Here is a 19,487-nt window from a genome sequence, read left to right as displayed (position 1 = left end):
AAAAAACCAAAAAACCCAAACAAAAAACAAAACAAAAAATGATTTCCTGTAATCTTTGTTGTTTTATGCTTTTATGTCCAATGTATTATTTAACTGATATTATTTATTTATTTCAGCTTTTCTATCACTTTTTAGAGCTCAAAATATTTTGTGCATGTTTATTTACAAAAGAGAAGCAGAGTAAAAGATATACATTCAAAGAAATGTGTGAAGAGAAAAGATAGGTTGGTTACATGGTGAGAGTGATATGATGCATTTGTCATCTGTGTAATGTCAGAGAAAAAGAGGAAGGCCTCTGGCATGATGAGTTGACTTTCAGTAATCAACTTGGAGGAGGATAGATGCCAGAATCTTGGTAAGACATACATGTGTTGAAATATATTTTGCTGTTGAGTTTATTCATGATAATGAGTTCACAGATCCATTGAATATTTTTCTTTAAATTTTCCTCTTTTAACCATTATTGATCACAAAATAGAAAAATTTGATTATATCAAATTGAAAAGTTTTTGTACAAGCACAACTAATGCAGACAAGATTAGAAGGTAAACAATAAACTGGGAAAACATTTTTATAGTCAAAGGTTCTGATAAAGGCCTCATTTACAAAATATATAGAGAATTGACTCTAATTTATAAGAAATCAAGCCATTCTCCAATTGATAAATGGTCAAAGGATATGAACAGACAATTCTTAGATGAAGAAATTGAAACTATTTCTAGCCATATGAAAAGATGCTCCAAGTCATTATTAATTAGAGAAATGAAAATTAAGACAACTCTGAGATACCACAACACACCTGTCAGATTGGCTAAAATGACAGGGAAAGATAATGCAGAATGTTGGAGGGGATGTGGGGAAACTGGGACACTGATACATTGTTGGTGGAATTGTGAATACATCCAGCCATTCTGGAGAGCAATTTGATACTATGCTCAAAAAGTTATCAAACTGTGCATACTCTTTGATATAGCAGCGTTACTACTGGGCTTATATTCCAAAGAGATTTTAAAGAAGGGATAGGGACCTGTGTGTGCAAGAATGTTTGTGGCAGCCTTCTTTGTAGTGTCCAGAAACTGGAAACTGAGTGGATGCCCATTAATTGGAGATTGGCTGAATAAATTGTGGTATATGAATATTATAGAATATTATTGTTCTGTAAGAAATGACCAGCAGGATGATTTCAGAAAGGCCTGGAGAGACTTACATGAATTGATGCTGAGTGAAATGGGCAGAACCAGGAGATCATTACACACTTCAACAACAATACTATATGATGATCAATTCTGATGGATGTGGCCATCTTCAGCAAGGAGATGAACCAAATTAGTTCCAAAGAGCAGTAATGAACTGAACCAGCTACACCCAGGGACAGAACTCTGGGAGATGACTATGAATCACTACATAGAATTCCTAATCCTTCTATTTTTGTCTGCCTGTATTTCTGATTTCCTTCACATTCTAATTGTACACTATTTCAAAATCCGATTCTTTTTAAACAGCAAAATAACTGTTTGGACATGTATACATATATTGTATTTAACTTATACTTTAACATATTTAACATGTATTAGTCAACCTGCCATCTGGGGGAAGGGGTGGGGGGAAGGAGGGGAAAAATTGGAACAAAAGGTTTTGCAGTTGTCAATGTTGAAAAATTACCTATGCATATATCTGGTAAATAAAAAGCTATAATAAAAATAATTTTTCCTCTTTTACAAAAGTCCTATTCCAATGCATTATTATTGCATAGAAGTGATTCCATTTTCTTTCACATTTTCTCAAGGGTTGCTTGTACAAGTTTTATTTTCCAGTTGTCTTTTTAAGACAAACCCTAATTTTTTAAAATTCAAAGTGTGCATCAATGTGTTGTAATCCATACAAAAATTTCTTCTCTCCCTCTCCCAGATTTATGGAAAAATTTCAAAAAATGACCAACTGGTAAATGACTAGAGCCACTCATAAAATATAGGAGATGGGTATTTGCATTCAGAGAAGGAAGACACTGACTGATCATTTTTCCTTCTCTTTGGGAAAATTATCATTATTAAGAGGGAAATACTTCCAAATTTTCCTCATGTTTGTACGCAACTGTTTGTATTGCAAAAAGATTTCAATTAGCCAAAAAGAGGAATTTTTGATGTTCAATTCAATTCTATAAAAATTAATTGGGACTTGCAGAGAATTGAAGTAAAAACAAATATGAATAAGCCTTAGCCCTTGCTCTTAAAAGAATGTACAATCTGGTAGGATTGGTTCATTTTATCTTTTGCTTAAAAAATTCTTTTGGAATTCGGTGCCATCAGAAGAAACTATGATAAAAACCTAAATGTCACAATCTCCCTTCCTCTCAAGTTGCACATACAGAATTCAGGGCTTCTTTTCCCACTATATTCAAAACCTGATTATTCAGAGGCTGTTGAGTCAAATGTGAGATTGTCTTAGGTAAATAATAATAATGTGCTTCCTTTTTTTTTTTTCAGAGTTAGTTAATTATTGTTTTCCAATGAACAAAAATGTAATTTTTCTTCCTCTCACCCAATCCCCAGTGGAAATAAAAAGAAAAACAAATAAAATCTTTGTAACAAATATGCAGTATTGAGCAAAATGAATTCCTGCTCTGGTCATGTAATGAGGTGTACTTCTGAGACAAGGTGTACTTTCTTAATTTTATGGCAAAATAGTACAGTTCTTGGACTTTTTGGGACACTTGGTATTTTAAAATATAATATTAGATATGTTGCTATGGTTCAGCAGTCATAGTAGACTCATGCTTCAATTATCTTAGATCATAGAATTGATAGGACATACTTTATATTTTCCCAGGACAGAAGAGAGATGTAGATATTATTAAACATACTTGAAAAAATGATTTCTGTATTCTTTTCTATTCCTATTCCCATAATATAAATTATATGTCTACTACAAATGACTTTACCTAGAATTTTGAGAGAAAACCTATATCAGAAAGTGATCAAGAATGTTTGATCTATAGCAAAACAGGGAGTGGGGGAGAGATCAAATGAGGATATAGAAGGGCTTTTTACTTACAACACTCATGCAAGATAAATAGTGTAAATATGATTATCTCCATTTTATAACTAAGGATACAGGCTCTGAAATGTTAAACAAGTTGTTCATGATCATGTAGCTAATATGTATTTAAGGTAGGATTTAAATCTGTATCTCACAGTACCAACACTATCTCCATTATGTTGTTTATGCTGTCTGCTAAATAATGCTTAAGACAGGAGGCTGGGTTATCTGACTATTTGGAGTCTTTTCACCTCTGAAATTCTGTGACTTCTTATTTCTCCAAAAATACAGACAACCAACTAAAAAGTTTCTATTTTTTTCCAGTGCCATATTAAAATTTTATAACCTTTTGGAGGACTTTTCTTCTTGTTATCCTTTTATCATTGAATTTATACAAATTTCTTTAATGAGGAAGCTGCAATTTTGACATTGCCTCTATGAAATAATGAGCATATTCATAGTCAGCCTAAAGAAAAAGATCAAGAGAAAAAGAAACCTTTGTGCTATGAAAGTTATGAATAGACCTCCAGTATAAAGATTCCTAGATTTCAAATAAGTGTTAATTTCTTTAGTTCAATCTTCTTTAATTTATGAATCGAAACTGACATTTCTTCCAAAGGTACACTAATATTTTAAAGAGGATATCTTATCAGAGGAAACAAAATTAAAATGAAAATAAGAAAATGGTTTGTATTTGAGTATTATGTAATTTAGTAACAGATTTCCACTGGGAATTATAATTCTTTATTCACATGCCCTCTTTAAATGAACCTATTTAAAATTTAAGACAACTATTTTACTGAATTTGTTAACTAGATCTTCAGCTTCCTGGAGAAGTCAAATTTAAATTCAGAACACGGAAATTATTTGGGTAATATAGCTATGTGAACCATATCAGTAATTACCCTTATTTTAGTAGGCCTTATGGTTGTGATGGGTTGTATTTAAAGATCTGTATAATTGGGCTCCAACTGATAATTTCAAGATTATTTCTTATTACTCCCCTTTACACACTATATTTCAGACAATTTAGTCTTCTTGCCATTCCCTGAATTTGACATTTTATTTTCTTTCTCTATATCTTTGTTCTGGCTATATTTCATAACTGAAATGCATTCTCTTACCACTTCTGCCACCTTAAAATTCCCATTTTCCTTCTAGGTTCAGTTCATGTGTTATAAAATATTTCTTATTAATGGAGATATAACTTCCTCAAATTATCATAAATTATTTATTGTATAAGTATTGGATATAATATGTTTAATTTTTGAACTTTACTATATCCAAGATTGTATTAGAACCAGATCTTACCATCTTGAGCTCATTGCTAAGTTGTTAGTGTGAGCACTACACCTCAGGAATTGACTATTTACCAACAAATGGGTACATACAAATTAGGATCTGATTTATTGTTTTATTGATTGTCTAGGCTTAAAAAAAGTAATGGAGAAAATGTTAATAATATGAATTGAGCTTAAAAGTGTGTTCTGCATTTCTGAGGGCCTGTTCTTAAACATTATCAGCACATATTTGCTTATATCTCACAATAGGATATAAGTACTTTGAGGGCAGACACTATTTAATAAGTGCTTTTTGGATTGGATTGGTTTTTTGAAAAAAAATACTAAGATGATAAAAAGACCAGAATGGTGATTAGAGATTGTTCCAGAGAATATTGAACCAAAAGAGAATGCATAATATCTGCCTGCATTTAAACTGCTCTTGATGCTATTATTTCTTATATTTGCATGTAATCCAATTTTTTTTAAAGAATGGAAAACTATTTGAATTACAGAACAATATATTATGGGTGATTACATTTTCAATACATCAAGAGAAAATTTCCATCACCAAATGATATTAGAAAAACAAGATACTTCTGAGGACTTTATCTAGATTTAACTTTATAATTTTATTAAAATATGAAGAAAGAAAATTGACTTTCAATAATTGCAATAAAAAATCCCAAAAGTTCAAAGGGGAAATGATGGTTTGTGATCTTAATCAAAATGAACATTTGTGGAGATACTTTTTAAATATAGCTCAAAATAGAATCAGAACTTGGTTGCCTTGGAAAATGTTGCTATAGTTGCAAGGACACATTTCTGGAAATGAATGAACAGAAAGTAAACTTTCAAATGGCTGTGGGAAAACAATTTTGATAGACTTAACTTTTGACTTTCCTTTAAAGAGAAGCCAATTGTATTTAACTTTTCTTTTGTGAGGGAGAAGGAGATTAAATGTGCTATTCTGTTATATTTGGCATGGCAAACCTTTGAGCCAATGTCAGAGTTGTGATTGGATGAAGTGCTTTATTATTGGTGAAACAGCATTATGTGAGAAATGGAACAATAACTAACCACCCTATAAAACAGTTCTAACTGCAATTGCTTTAAGTGAATCTTCTAAAAATTAAAACTTTCATGATATTCAATTTCTTGGGTATTCCATTATATTCTCTCTTTAAAAATTACTAGGAAATTGAGTTTTGTTGCTCTACATTTAGTTAATAATTGCTCCTTAACTTATTTATTCTGATTGATGCTATATAGTATAACTTATTTTAGCCAATTGGTATAACATATATTTTGATATGCATCTCTTAAGGTAATTATTTTTTGAACAGTGATTGATTTATGAAACATTTGAAAAGAAAAAAAATTGTGGATGTTAAAGTTGTTTATAGAATAATCATTTAGAACTATGTGGTTGGGATGGGAAAGCTAATACAATAATTACAAAAGGACAAAAGAAAATTTGAACTGAAGGACAAGAAAATGTTCTTCCTTGGTGAACTCTCTTAGATATTAAAATTGCTTCCTAAAGAAGTTTCATACTCAAGACATTGAAAATTGAAGAGGAAAAAAGCCCTGGAACATATTCTATCAGAATGAAGTTGAACTGACCTTTTTAAGAAGGCAGAGGTGATGGAGAGGTTTGCAGAATTGCTGACTTACGTTATACAACCTGCTTCTATTTCTATTCTTGGAGTTCCCAAAATATCCACTAACTGAAATGAAACATTTAGTAGCCATAGCTAATATCCCATATTTCCATTGTGACAAATGAGGAAATATTTCATTCATTTCCTCAAGATTTTAGATTGACTGAAGAACATTTGCTACATTCTTAGCACATTTCAAAAGAGTTATCAGGGCAAAAGCTAGTTTCTTTGCCATTCAGCAGAGTCATTGAGACTCTGCTACCAACTCTGCATGAACTCAGGAAAATCTTTTATGCTACTGCTTAGTTTTTATGTCTATAAAATAAAGTATTTGGAAAAATTGGACTTAAAGATGACTTGCAGTTCAAAAGCTGTAGCCCATTATGTACAAGATAATGGGGATGATATAAAGATGAAGCTATCATCTCTTCTCTTAAACAGCTTACAGTCTAGTATTGTATATAAATGTGTGTGAAGAGGAATAAACTATGTACAAAAATATAGTTCAAGGCGCAATATGATCAGGACTCTGGTCATAAAAGAAATAAAAGCAAAGTGCTATGGAAGTAGAAAGGGAGTAAAGATGTCCTGTTTGGAGAATTTCATTCATGAAGTATTTTCTTGCCATTTTTTTCTTGCACTACACCTTCTAGGTATCCATCTATCCTATTGTAGAACTTTCTGGACTAGATCATATTCTATAGGATTAACCCTCTTAGTTATAGGACTCCTTCCCTAGGACCTGAATTTTCCCAAATAGTTGTACTCTCAGACTTCATTTGAATCTATCATCCTAAAAATTACATCAACCCTTAAACTCACTTCTTTAGTACTGCCTGTCCTTTAGGCCCCTCTCTTCCTCTGATTTGAGAGGGTGGAGGATGGATATTTGTTGATTAGCTAGCGAGTGGATAGAGCACTAGATGTGGAAAAGACTCTTCATGAGTTCATATCCAGCTTTAGATCCTTACTAGCCATATGACCCTAGGCAAGCCACTTAACTCTGTTTGCTTCAATTTCCTCCTCTGTAAAACAAACTGGAGAAGGAAATGGCAAACCACCCAACTATCTTTTCCAAGAAAATCCCAAAATGGGGTCACAAAGAGCCAAGTATAACTGAAATGTCGATGCAACAAAAAATGAAAGATTTGGAGAGCTCCTCCCAGGTCTTTCATTTAAAGAGGACATCCAGGGTTGTTCTCTTATAATTTTCTTCCAGTTTCACTTCTGATTTCATTATACTTCCAATCTTTCCTTTTGTTTTTATGTATTGTTTTCCCCTATTAGATTATGATCTTCTTGAGGGAGTGTTTTATCTTTCTTTGTATCCCCTCTATACTGTCTAGTATATTGTAGATGCTTAATAAATGCCTATTGACTTACTGACTGATTTGATTACTGTCACATTGCCCTCTACTTTGGCCAGTCCTACAAATTTTCCACATCCTACCCTAGTTTTGCCATCTAGTGCAAGCCTTTTCCCTCTCCATCCTGCTTTCTAATTTTGGAACCACAATCAAATAAAAACTACCATTCTTTCTGGAAAAGGCATGACAATCAATTCCTCTATGATTTTCTAAATCAACATAACTTTTACTGGCCAACACTTCCTTATGTTGTGGGTGTTTAGTTTTCTTTCATATTGAGTCTCCCTGATCCCATTAGGGATTTTCTTGGCAAAGATACTGGTGGCTTGCCATTTCCTTCTCCAATTCATTTTATTGCTGGCCTCTTCTCATACATCTAGTTAGTATTTGAGGCCATATTTGAATTCATGAACTCATGATTCGTCCTGATTTCAAGTCCTCTATCTACAGTGCCACCTAATTGCCCCTATAATTCCTTATATATGTTATATACACAGTGCCTGGCATAATACAGGCACTTAATAAATAGTAGTTGACTAGTTAACTGCCTGAATTTTCCATTAGAATCTCTGCTTTGTGAGGGTAGGAACTGTCTCATTTTGTGTGTGTGTCCCTAGAGCTTTGCATAGTGATTAGAATATAGAAATTGCTTAACAAGTGTTTTTTTTCCCCTCATTTATTCATCAGAGATGAGGGTTTGCAGGATGTGTAGTTTTCTAGCAGACCAATATCAGGGAATTGGTGGGGATACAGTTCATAATACACCAACGCATTCCTCATCTGTTCAGGTTTTGATCACTTAAGTTCACATGTTTCTTAGTTTCAATTCAAATAGCAGCTTCTTTCACATATATTTTATATATCTGTATATCTCTATTTCCCCCCTGATTATTAGGTATAACAGTACATTAATTTCAAATTAGTTGTCTTGCTGTTATCATTTTTATCCTCTTTCTCTTTTCCTCATGATAACCACTAAATAAGTGTTTTTGATATTTTTGGGGTATCACTGTCCTTAACTGTGATCTTTGTGATTAGGCATAAATGCGAATTTTTTAACTAGTGTTGCAGTTCTAAATACTATCATTCCACTATACTGTCTTGAACTTATTATAGAAGACATTTATTGTTTGTTGAATGACAGCACAGAATAAATAAAACATCTTCAAAGGCTTCAAGGTATAATACAGCATAATAATAATAATAATAATAATAATAATAATAATAATAATGATTTTATAGATGAGGAAACTCAGACAGAGATTTAAGTGACGTTGCTAGAGTCACATAGCTAGTAAGTGTCTGAAGCTTGATTTTAACTTAGGTCTTATCTATCCTAGAACAACACTCTATACAGTATCTGGAAATGATTATTAGTCATTGTGTCAATGTAGATAGAGGTAGCTAGGTGGTACACTAGACTTGGAGTGAGAAAGACCCAAGATGAAATGTGACTTTAGGCATTTATTACTAGTCCTATGACTGGGCTAATCATTTAATTATTTAACTTCTATTTGCTTCTGCTTCCTCAACTATAAAATAGGAATAATGGAAGCACTAATATTGTATGATATAAAGTTCCTTGCACAGTGCCTGGCACATTGTAAGTACTATATAAACACTTTTCTTCTTCCTTCAATGTGATATAATTAGATAGATATATTTGTAAGTCAATACCAAAGTCCTGAAATCCTCAAAAAATTGAAGTAACATATTTGGTTATGCTATTTGGACAAATATCCTGTGCCCTACTCTAATAACCAATATTGAAGAAAGACAGGTGGTGAGAAAGTGAGTTACCTTTGTAAGAATGACTTCTTTTGTCAAGATGGAATCTTTCTGAAGTGGTCATCGTTTGTTCTTCAAAATTCAAGCTAGTTCCTTTCTCTGTTCCTGGAGCATAATCCATTATTCTGGAGAAGAGAGGTTTTTGTTCATCATCAATAGATGAGATAAATGATGATGATCCACTTTTCTTCTCTTCAAAATGTTTCTTGGAACACTGATAACGTCTTGTGGTATCTATGGAGTCTCCAGGATCATGAGTACTACTTCCTTTGCGATAATCTATCAACAAGAAATCATTTTATGCAAGATAACAAACAGGCACAGTTTTGTTTGCAGTCTTTGCTTCTACCATGTACTGTGTATTCCTCGGCTAAATCCTTCTATGCATTTTCTTTAAAGAACTTAAGCAATAACTTTTAAAAGAAATCACCACTATAAACTATCTTTGTTTTAGTTTTCTGTAGTATGCTTTCTAGAGCCTCCAACTTGGGGTGACAAAACATACTGTTGCTTTCTAGAACCCCCATGCTGGGCTGCCAAAATATACCATCTGGACTAGCTCTCTGGAGGAACTTGGGACCAGCCCACTGAACATGTGCCAATTATAGAACTATTACATCACCATATCACCTGAGCATGTGTTAATTATAAACACCCTGCTATTGATATGTAAATTCCTCTTACTGTAAGTATTCCTGGCTTCAAGTAGAACACAGGTGGTCATGCCTTCCCTGACTTTTCAGGAAGGGTGAGAGCACCAAAGGGAGGTGGGGAGCCAAAGCAGACATTGTCAGCAGGTTCCCTCTGGGCTGAAGGGTCTTATTCCTTACCTATTCCTTACCCACTATCTGCAGCCCTCTACAACTTTCTATTAAAAAATGGAGATTCTATTATTCATGTTCTAGGAACATAGAAATGTTCTCAAAAAAATAAAAACTTCAAAGACCATTAAATCTTGGATCAACCATAGTATTCATTTCAAAGTCAAAATGTATCTTTGCTACACGTTCTTGAGATACCTTTTATCTTATTTTTATTTTATTCTTTATTTTATTTTAGCAAAATTATAGGAAACTTAAAAATCTTAATCTAATTCAAGAAATGTTTTAAGATCAAAAAATCTGGTTATGGGAGCTAATTGTTTCAGAAAAAAAGAGGAGGAAAAATTGCACCCATTTTCAGAATTTTAATTGCATAAGCTTTCTTTTTGCCTGTGGTCTAGCACTTGTGGGAAGTCACCCTTATATAAAATCACTATGTGGGTCTCTCTGAAGTGCAGGCAGGTTGGATTTCAACTTCAATTACATGTACAAAATCTTCTTGAAGTCCTGGTCTGGTGGACAGTTTGTGTTTCATGATGTGAAGAATATAAAGCTTAAATACAGTAATTAAGGTACTTTTGAAAAACCTAATTACATTAAAGCCACTAGTGCATATTGCCAGTTTTAAAATGAAATGTCAAGATGATACCAACCCTGAAGGTTGAGTTAAAACATATTTTAGTGGGAAAAGTTCCAAGAGACAAATTCTGTGACTTGTTTCCATTAGTGTCCTGGGGAGACAGCATGATTTCCCATCTGGTTTCTGCTAATTACTAATCAACATAATTCCAGAATGCATAGCATTTTCTACAGAAATGGTTAAAAGTGTCCCCATATACTCTATGCCTTGTTGTTCCCTAACATTATGCTTAATTGCTTATTCATAGAAAACCAAACTAATTGATTTAGGACCATACCACAAAACTGTCAACAGAATCTTTAGTTCCCATATGGCAAAAGAAACTGTTAACAGAGCTATTTTTCTCTGTTATTTTAAATATCATAATTTCACCAAGAAAATAGCCCAGAGCAAAAATGGATTTCAGTTAAAATTCTCTACATGAGTAAATTACTGTTATTAAGGAGTTAGTTCATGTTGTGCCACCTCAAGTTAAACATAATGAAAACTGATCTTATTCCCCCACTTAGGGCCTTCTACTTGCCTACCTATTTTATTGTTAAACCCCAGACATTTTCTTCAGCGAAGCTTTCAAAGTCTCTCTACTCATAAATATTTACTTACCACTAGTCTAGTTAATCACTATTTTCTGGTTACCTTTTCTTCAGGTTATCTTTTTTTAGTTCTATCCCTTATTTTCCAGGCCTAATCTATAACTTCCATCTCTTATAGAATCTTGAGAAACTTTCTTTTCAAAAGTTTGCTTACCTTGCAGTTTAACCTATCCACGTATCACCAATGAGTTTGCCTTAATGAGTATTTACTTTGCTCTCACCATTTCCTGCCTCAAAACCTTACAATGGCTCCCAGTTTCTTTCCAGAGTTGAACATTTCCCATCATGTACTTTATTGCAACTTCCTGATTTGTTTTAACTTCTTATTTTCCTCACCCTTGGTTACAGTGCCAGACACTGTAATAAATGCTTATTGACTGATTGACTTTGACTCATGAATTCTCTGCTCTAAATAAATGAATGAAAATGTATTTATTTAGTACTTATACGCCAAGCACTATGCTAAAATTTGAAGAGAAAAACATAAAAGCAAAGACAGTCTTTTCTATCTGTGTTAGACCTCCAGCAGCTACTGGGAGGTGGTTCCCGTATCACAACAGGATAGATAGAAGGTATGCATTCAGTGATAAGGTGGCAGGTGGAAAGATGGCCTATAGGTTAAGTGAAGCATTCCTAGAACTTGTTTAGACTTTGTGTGGGTCACATAAGTCACTTGCCAAACAGAATGAGATGAACCTTCATATTTTCTACTTCTAACCTTGAGGACGATATAATTAGAGCAACCCCTTTCTTTCTATCCACTAAGTATATATAAATACCTCTTAACACTTTCACAAAGCTTTTTTCCCCCCCCAAAATAGAAACTGTTCTAAACATACCATCAATCCCAATCAGTGTGGACACATGCTTAATAGCTGCATGTGTTTTAATTTGCAAGATGCTATACCATCTCATCTATTTAGAGTTTTAGATCTTTGCATAGAGAGTTGCTAGAGCAAGAGATAACAGATGGATATTCTCAAGTGATGCATGGGTACCCATAGATTGTTAAAGACCAGCAGAAAGGCCTACAGCTTCTGTATGGAATATTTATCTGAACACTGGCAAGAAGTATACAGCATGAGAAAATATAGGTAGGTTGTAATAATAATTATTCTTAGAGAAATGAAACTAATCAAAGCTTTTCCATCTAATTTTCACTTGCAGCATGTAAGAGAGTGCTGCATAGTACTCAATGATTATTAAATAAATAGGCTGGGAGGAACTACACTTTCAAAACATTATTTACAAGAATGCTTCCAGTGTTAGTTGATTTAAGCAAAGTATCTATCAAATATATTACAAGAGTAATTGCCATCACAACCTAGTAGTCAAATAGGATTGCTACTAGATCTGTGATTTCTTTGTGACAGAGAACTCCTAGAAGAGAAAATTCCTTTTACCAATGTAGACTGTCACTTTGTTTGCTACTTATAAAGAGTTGCTAAAGCCTTGGGTAGTGAGTTGCCCAGGATTACACTATTGAGCAGGAGCAGGACTTGAATTCCGGTCTTGCTAAATTTGAGGCCAGATTTCTCACCACAGTATCATACTGCCCTTCAGTCAAAGATAGCCAGATATATAAACTGACTGAGAATATATATTCAAACCGAACACAGAGTTTAGATACTTTAAATGTGTTAATAAAGTTGCCAAAGTAGGAAGTACAAAAAGTAAATAAATCACATGTAATTCTATATTTCAGATCACTGATATAATAATGAAGATTTTTAAAAAATGGTATTCTACATTAATTTCTCTATTCTGATGGTAGAACTTTTTTTTCATCCCTTTTACTGTATTTGATAAAAGAAAGCATTATTTGAAGGTTCTTTTCAAAAAAAAAGAAAATTAAAACAATCCATTTAAATGAATTTAGAAAGATAAAGATTTCTATTTGATTCTTACAGTAACACTACTGAAAGATATGGAATTGGGCTTTTAGGCAACTCCTGAGTCAGGATACACCACCTTCTATCCTTTTCTAATTAAACTCTGTGACTGAATCAAAATGAAATTGTTTTAGGTGAGAAGCTAGTTCTTTCCCTTTCTTTGTTTCACTGCCTTCTAAGTGAAAATGGTACTGTGAGTTATCTGACTGTGAAGCTGTGAAGTTGCTTTGTCTCCCCTCATTCTATTCTCTTTCCTTTTGTTTGGAATTGAGTTTGAATAATAACTTCAGATGGCAACACTCTTACAAGATATCTTTTTATCCTTGTTATACTGATATAGGAATCACTTTGGAATTCAGATAACTCCCTCTTCTTCCCTCTTCATCTCTTCCTCTCTAGCTCTCCTTCTCCTCTTCATCTCCATCTCCTCCTCCCTCTCCCCCTCCCCACTTCCTCACTCTGACTCTGTCTTTGCAAGTTGATTATTTGATCACCTCCTGTTTTTCTCAAAGAACCAATTTAAAAGCATTTGTGATTTGTTTACCAGCTGCTTGCTTAGCGTCCAAATGAATAAAAGAGCACACACATGCCCTGATTTAACTACCAACTGCATTTGATCCTTCAGTACTAAAACAATAAAATAAAAATCCCTCCACCTCAAGCAACTGGGGAAAATGCTTTTGTACTGACTGCTTATTCAAATTTTCTTTAAGTTTTCACAGAGTAATTGTCAGGAACCAAATGTCATTCATATTTAGTAACTCCAGTAGATAGTCATAATGCTTGGTTGATGAATTTTCTGTAATTTGAGTATTTTACTTTTACATTTTATTTTGATAACAATTTTGAGAATGTTTTTTTAGGGCAGGAGTAGTTTAAAATAAAAAAAATTCATGAAAAAATTGTAATAAAAAGTTTTATCACATTACATTTCCTTAGTCCCATTCAGTTTTAGTTATTACTCTATGCAACTTAAGAGATACATTGTGAAGATTCAGTGCCTGTGGCTTCAGTGTGTTTTGCTTTCCTTGTGCCTGGTACTCTGAAGTAATTAAATAAGTGGTAAAGCTGACTTTATTGGTAGTTGGAATAGGTCAGTTATTCAAATACTGTGATTGGGTGTTCCTCTAACACATAGACCTTCCCAGTTGCCACGTTAGAGATGTCATCATCTAAGTTAAGTAGCTTCAAAAATTACCTTTAAAATCGAAACGCTCACTCAAGGATTAATATATTGTGGCTAATGACTATGTATGAACGAATTTTCAAGATTAGAAGGAATAAGATGGTATCAAGAACAAAGAAGTAAATAACTAGAACTAATATATATATATATAATATATACATAAAGTAGATGGAGATAATCTTGGTGGGAGAAGGGGAAGCATTAGTAGCTAAAAAACTATTGTAGAAGATGGAGCTTGACAGAGGTACCACTGCACACCTCTCTGGCTAAAATGACTGGGAAAGATAATGATGAATGTTGGAGGGGATGTGAGAAAGCTAGGATACTGATACATTGTTGGTGTTGAGAACTTATCAAGCCATTCTGGAGAGCAATTTGGAAGTATGCCCAAAGGGCTATCAAACTGTGCATACTCTTTGATACAGCAGTGGCTCTACTGAGCCTTTATCTCAAAGAGATTATAAAAAAGGGAAAAGGACCCACATGTACAAAAATGTAATAGCCCTTTTTATAGTAGCAAGAAACTGGAAACTCAGTAGATGCCTATCACTATCAACTTGAATAAGTTATGGTATATGAATGTTATGGAATATTATTGTTCTGTAAAAAATAATCAGCAAGATGATTTCAGAGAATCCTGGAGAGACTTACATGAACTGATGTTAAACGGAAATGAGAAGAACCAAGAAAACATTGTACACAGCAACAGCTAAATTATATGATGATCATTTTTGACCGACATGGCTCTTTTCAACAGTGAAGTGATTCAGGCCTGTTCCAATGGTCTTGTGAGGAAGAGAGCCAGAAAGAGGATTGTGGGGACTGAGGATGGATCAATACATATTATTTTCATTTTTTGTTATTTGTTTATATCTTGTTTTTTCTCATTTTTTTCCTTTTTGATCTGATTTTTCTTGTGCAGCATAATAATTATAGAAATATGTATAGAAGAATTGCACATGTTTAACATAGACTACTTGCTGTCTAGGGGAGGGGATGGGGAAAGAGGAAAAAAATTTGGAACACAAGGTTTTGCAAGGGTAAATGTTGAAAATTATGCATATATATATGTATATATATATTTTTAGGCTGGGGTTAAGTGACTTGCCCAGGGTCACAGAGCTAGGAAATGCTAGTGCTCTATCCAATGCGCCACCTAGCTGCCCCTATGCATATATTTTGAAAATAAAAATCTTTAATAAAAAAAGATGGAGCTTCAACTGAACCTTCAATAAGTCAGAGATTCTAAGTCAGAAGTTTGAAGGAGAAAATGCCAACACAAAGCAAATGTCATGTTCAAGTAGGCTAATGTGACTGAATTGTAGAAAAGGAAAAAAGTGTAAGAAGATTGTGAAGGAGGAAGGGGTTAGATTGTGAGGAGTTTTAACTGCTAAAAAAGGGTTTACATTTTATTCTGCATGTATTAGTGAGCCACTAAAATTTATTGGGTATGTGGTCAAAAAATTATATGATATGGTCAAAAATTATTTAGAGAAATCATTTGCGTAGCTATGTGGAAGATAGATTGGAGTGGAAAGAGACTAGAAACATCCAAACCAGTTAGAAGGCTATTGCAATTCTGTTGGTGAGAAGTATTATCCACATAGAAATCTTCATCTTTTTAAATTCACAAATGAATGATCATTTCAACTTTTACTAATTTTACAAATGAATGATCATTTCAATTTTACTTCTAATGGTGCTTTATTTGATCAAATATAGTAATGGAAAAAAGTTGTTCTGGTGTCAGAACAATGAAAAGATTAACGGATGGAGAGAAAGGGGCTTATATGGGAAATATAGAAGGAAATCACAAGGTTTGACAACAGATTCATTATGTATATTAATATTTATATAATGATAATCAAGAGTGATCAGTGGAGCTCAAGAGTTAGGATCTTGATGATGACACTAAGATCTTGGTTGACTGTAAAAGTGGTAGTCTTTCAACAATATTAAACTTCTAGGGAGGGGAAGGTTTCAGAGGAATGATCATCACTTCTACCTTGGACATGTTTAGTTTGAGATGTTTGTGGTACAGGACTGAAGCTCAGAATAGAGACTAGAATTATATCTTGGAATTATCTATATAAAGATTACAGCTGAACATTAGCGCTCATGAAATCACCAAGCCAGAGAGTAAATAGTAGTGATTCTTAAGCCTTTTTGTGACATAGGCCCATTTAATAGTCTGGTGAAGCCTATGAATCTCTTCTCAGATAGATGTTATTAAATGCATAAAATAAGAGACATAGGATTGATTGCAAAGGAAACTAATCATATTGAAAAACAGTTATCAAAATATATTTTCAGAAAGTTCATGGACTCTAGGTTAAACACACTCAGTATGGAGACAGAAGACCTAAGAAAGGAGAAGGCAAAGGATAGAGTCTTGAGTGATATTCATGCTTAATTAGTGGACATGATCTGAAGTACCAAAGAAAGAATTCAAAAGATACCACGGAGTCCTCAGAAATCAGGGAAAAAGACAAAGAGAGACAATATTATGAAAATCCAGAGAAAAGAACATATAAGAGGAGAGGGTAGTCAACAGTGTTGCATTCTACAGAGAGGAAAAGAACTATGAAGATCAAGAAGAGGCCACTGGAATTTCCAATTAATTGATTGTAACTTTGGAGAGATAGGTTAATAGATAGCTATATCTTATTCTATTCAATAAGCATGTATTAAGTGCCCTTCCTCTCAAACAAAAGAGAGACTAAGAATGAATATTATTGTGGGGCATTCTGCTAAAATAAAGGATACAATAAATACAATAGGATAAAATGAAGAGAGGTTATCTTTGGCAAGTATAAGATACATTCATCTTCAGAAACTGAAATGGAGAAGCTAGTGAAGACAATGTTAAATGGATGAGAGGTGAGTATGGGGAGAGGGAAGAGGAAGCTCTCAATGAATGTCCCCATTTTTTTCACTGAAGTATATAGTGAGGTCCTAAGCATGAAGTAGGGAAAAGAAGTGTACCATGGAAGCTTTGAGGGGGGAAGGAAAGGTTTGAAGTTGCTGTGATGAGTAGTATAAAGAATCAGTTAGGAAAGAGTAGTAGGATTTCTTTTCTATAGAGCAAGGGCTCAGGTTATATTATCTAATTAGCTAGCATGGTTTGGTGATTTCTTCCAGTTCCATTCAGCAGTATATTGAGTAGGGATGAAGAAGTCAACAGACAAGGAATTTAGGGGTAGAGAGACAATGGTGTGGAGTTAAATTGCAGCACCGGAGGTAAAAATTGGGAATGGAGGAGAGTGTAGATAGGGAGCACAGATGGTGACTTGGGATATTATTGAGGAGTAGAGGGATGAGATAAAGAGGAGAGCATATTATGGAAGAGTGAAGCATGGGGAGAGAAGGAAAGTTAAAAGATTTTGTAAGATAATTTATAGTTCTTGAACATGGAAGGAGAATACATGTGGATGCTAATAGCGTCAAGAGATAGACTGAAGGAGTAAGTCAAGAGAAATGGAGTGCTTGGAGGAATGACTAGAGTTTTTTTTAAAGGAATAAGAACATATATTTTGAAGTCCATTAGAATAAGAGAAGGATTCTCATGGAAAGGAAGACTGTGAGCCAGGCACTTAATTCATTGAGAAAGGAGGTACAATGTCCCTCAGATTTGTAGATACTGGCCTAAAAAATTCTGTATTGGGTGATAAATTTGGATTGAATGAATCTCTTAGGAGAAGTTTATGAGTGATTGTGGTAGAGGTAGTATATGGAAATGACTGTATGTGTAGTGAGAGGGGTAGATCTGAGAGATGTTGTGGAGATCAAAAAGACAAGATTTGACAAGTCATAGGATATATGGATTTAGGGAAATGTGAGGAGATAAGGATAACACTGGAGTTGTAAACCTGGAAGATTGAAAGGACTGTGGTTTCATTGATAGACATAGAAGTTCAGAAGAGAGAAGACTTTTAGGAGAAAGATAAAATCTGTTTTGTGATGAGTTTGAGATGTAAGATGTCAATCAAATATCCAAATTGAAATTACCAATAAGCAATTGGTTATGTGGGTCTGCAGTTTAGTAGATTTACTGAAGTTTCATGTACCAGATCACATGATATATATATACATATGTATATTTGTGTCTTTCTATCTATCACTGAAAAGGTCTTGGAAGTTATTTACTTCAGTTCCCTTATTTTCTGATCATTAATGTGAGGGGATTGAAGTAAATAACTTCCAAGGACCTGTCAAAGTCACATGATGACAAATGACAAAGGTGACATTTGAACCCAGGGATTATGACTTCAAAGGTTTTGCTTTTTCTACTATTCCATGCAGCCTCTTTGAAAGATCTAGAAATCATGTGCTGATAACTAGATAGATAACTATGATATACATATGTGTATACACATATCTCTACATACATGTGTATATGGGTTTAGATATTCACATATACTTAAATATAAATTATCAATCTCTAAATCAGGAAAATATAGGCTTGTCTTGTTTCTGACACATACTATGTCTAGAACTAAATGAGACTAAACAAATTGACAATCAGTACCATAATAATAAATAATCAGTTATAGAATTCATAGTTATTTTAGATTGAGCTGTCTATATGTATGTAGGCAGATCATTAGCTAATTGTAGCCATTGAAAATAAATACTAAACTATAAAAATCAAGAGAAAACATTGCATTTAATCACAACAGCTTCAATCTGATCTGTTTAAATAAGCTCTAGATTCCTGTAAGTACAAAATTGATAAGAATCAAGCTTTTGATTTTCTAATAATTTCTTAGAGAAGTTTAACTGATACAAAATAGTTGGTATAATAAGGAACATGGAGGAGGTCAGAAACTACTTAAACTGGCAGAATTTGATTGCTTGACAAACCAAGACCATTGCTTTGTGGTTCAGTAGCTTTTTTCTTTTTTTAAGGTGAACGTGATTTTTTGTGACCTCATTTTGGGTTTTCTCAGCAAAGACATAGGAATGCTGCCATTTCCTTCTTCAGCTCATTTTATAGATGAGAAAACTAAGGCAAACAGAGTTAAGTAACTTGCCCAGGGCCATTCAACTAGTAAATGTCTGGGGATAAATTTGAACTTTCTAATTCCAGGCTCATCACTCTATCCATTGTGCTATGTAGCTGCCAATGCTAATTCATTGAAGCCAAGGACAAAATTTGTTCAGAGTTCAAGGATGATACAAAGCAATGAAAGGCTACTGAGAAGATGATTTAATTCAGGA

The 19,487-nt window shown here is 33.6% G+C and overlaps 1 protein-coding gene across 4 annotated transcripts in view; it reads right to left on the bottom strand.

The window, feature by feature from the left end:
- The window catches only part of KCNH7 (potassium voltage-gated channel subfamily H member 7), a 622,433-nt gene that overhangs the window by 23,606 nt on the left and 579,340 nt on the right, over positions 1-19,487 (bottom strand). For 3 of the 4 annotated variants that reach the window (XM_074303262.1, XM_074303263.1, XM_074303265.1), the window contains one exon: positions 9,148-9,414. The exons of the other annotated variant lie outside the window; for it this stretch is intronic. In XM_074303262.1, the coding sequence (XP_074159363.1) occupies positions 9,148-9,414 (267 nt within the window). The remainder of the gene's footprint in view (positions 1-9,147; positions 9,415-19,487) is intronic. 4 annotated transcript variants of the gene reach the window in all.

The sequence above is a fragment of the Sminthopsis crassicaudata genome, chromosome 3, assembly GCF_048593235.1.
Source record: "Sminthopsis crassicaudata isolate SCR6 chromosome 3, ASM4859323v1, whole genome shotgun sequence".
Lineage (NCBI taxonomy): Eukaryota > Metazoa > Chordata > Mammalia > Dasyuromorphia > Dasyuridae > Sminthopsis > Sminthopsis crassicaudata.
Note: the sequence above shows the minus strand (reverse complement) of the source record. Positions and strands in the feature narration are given on the sequence as shown.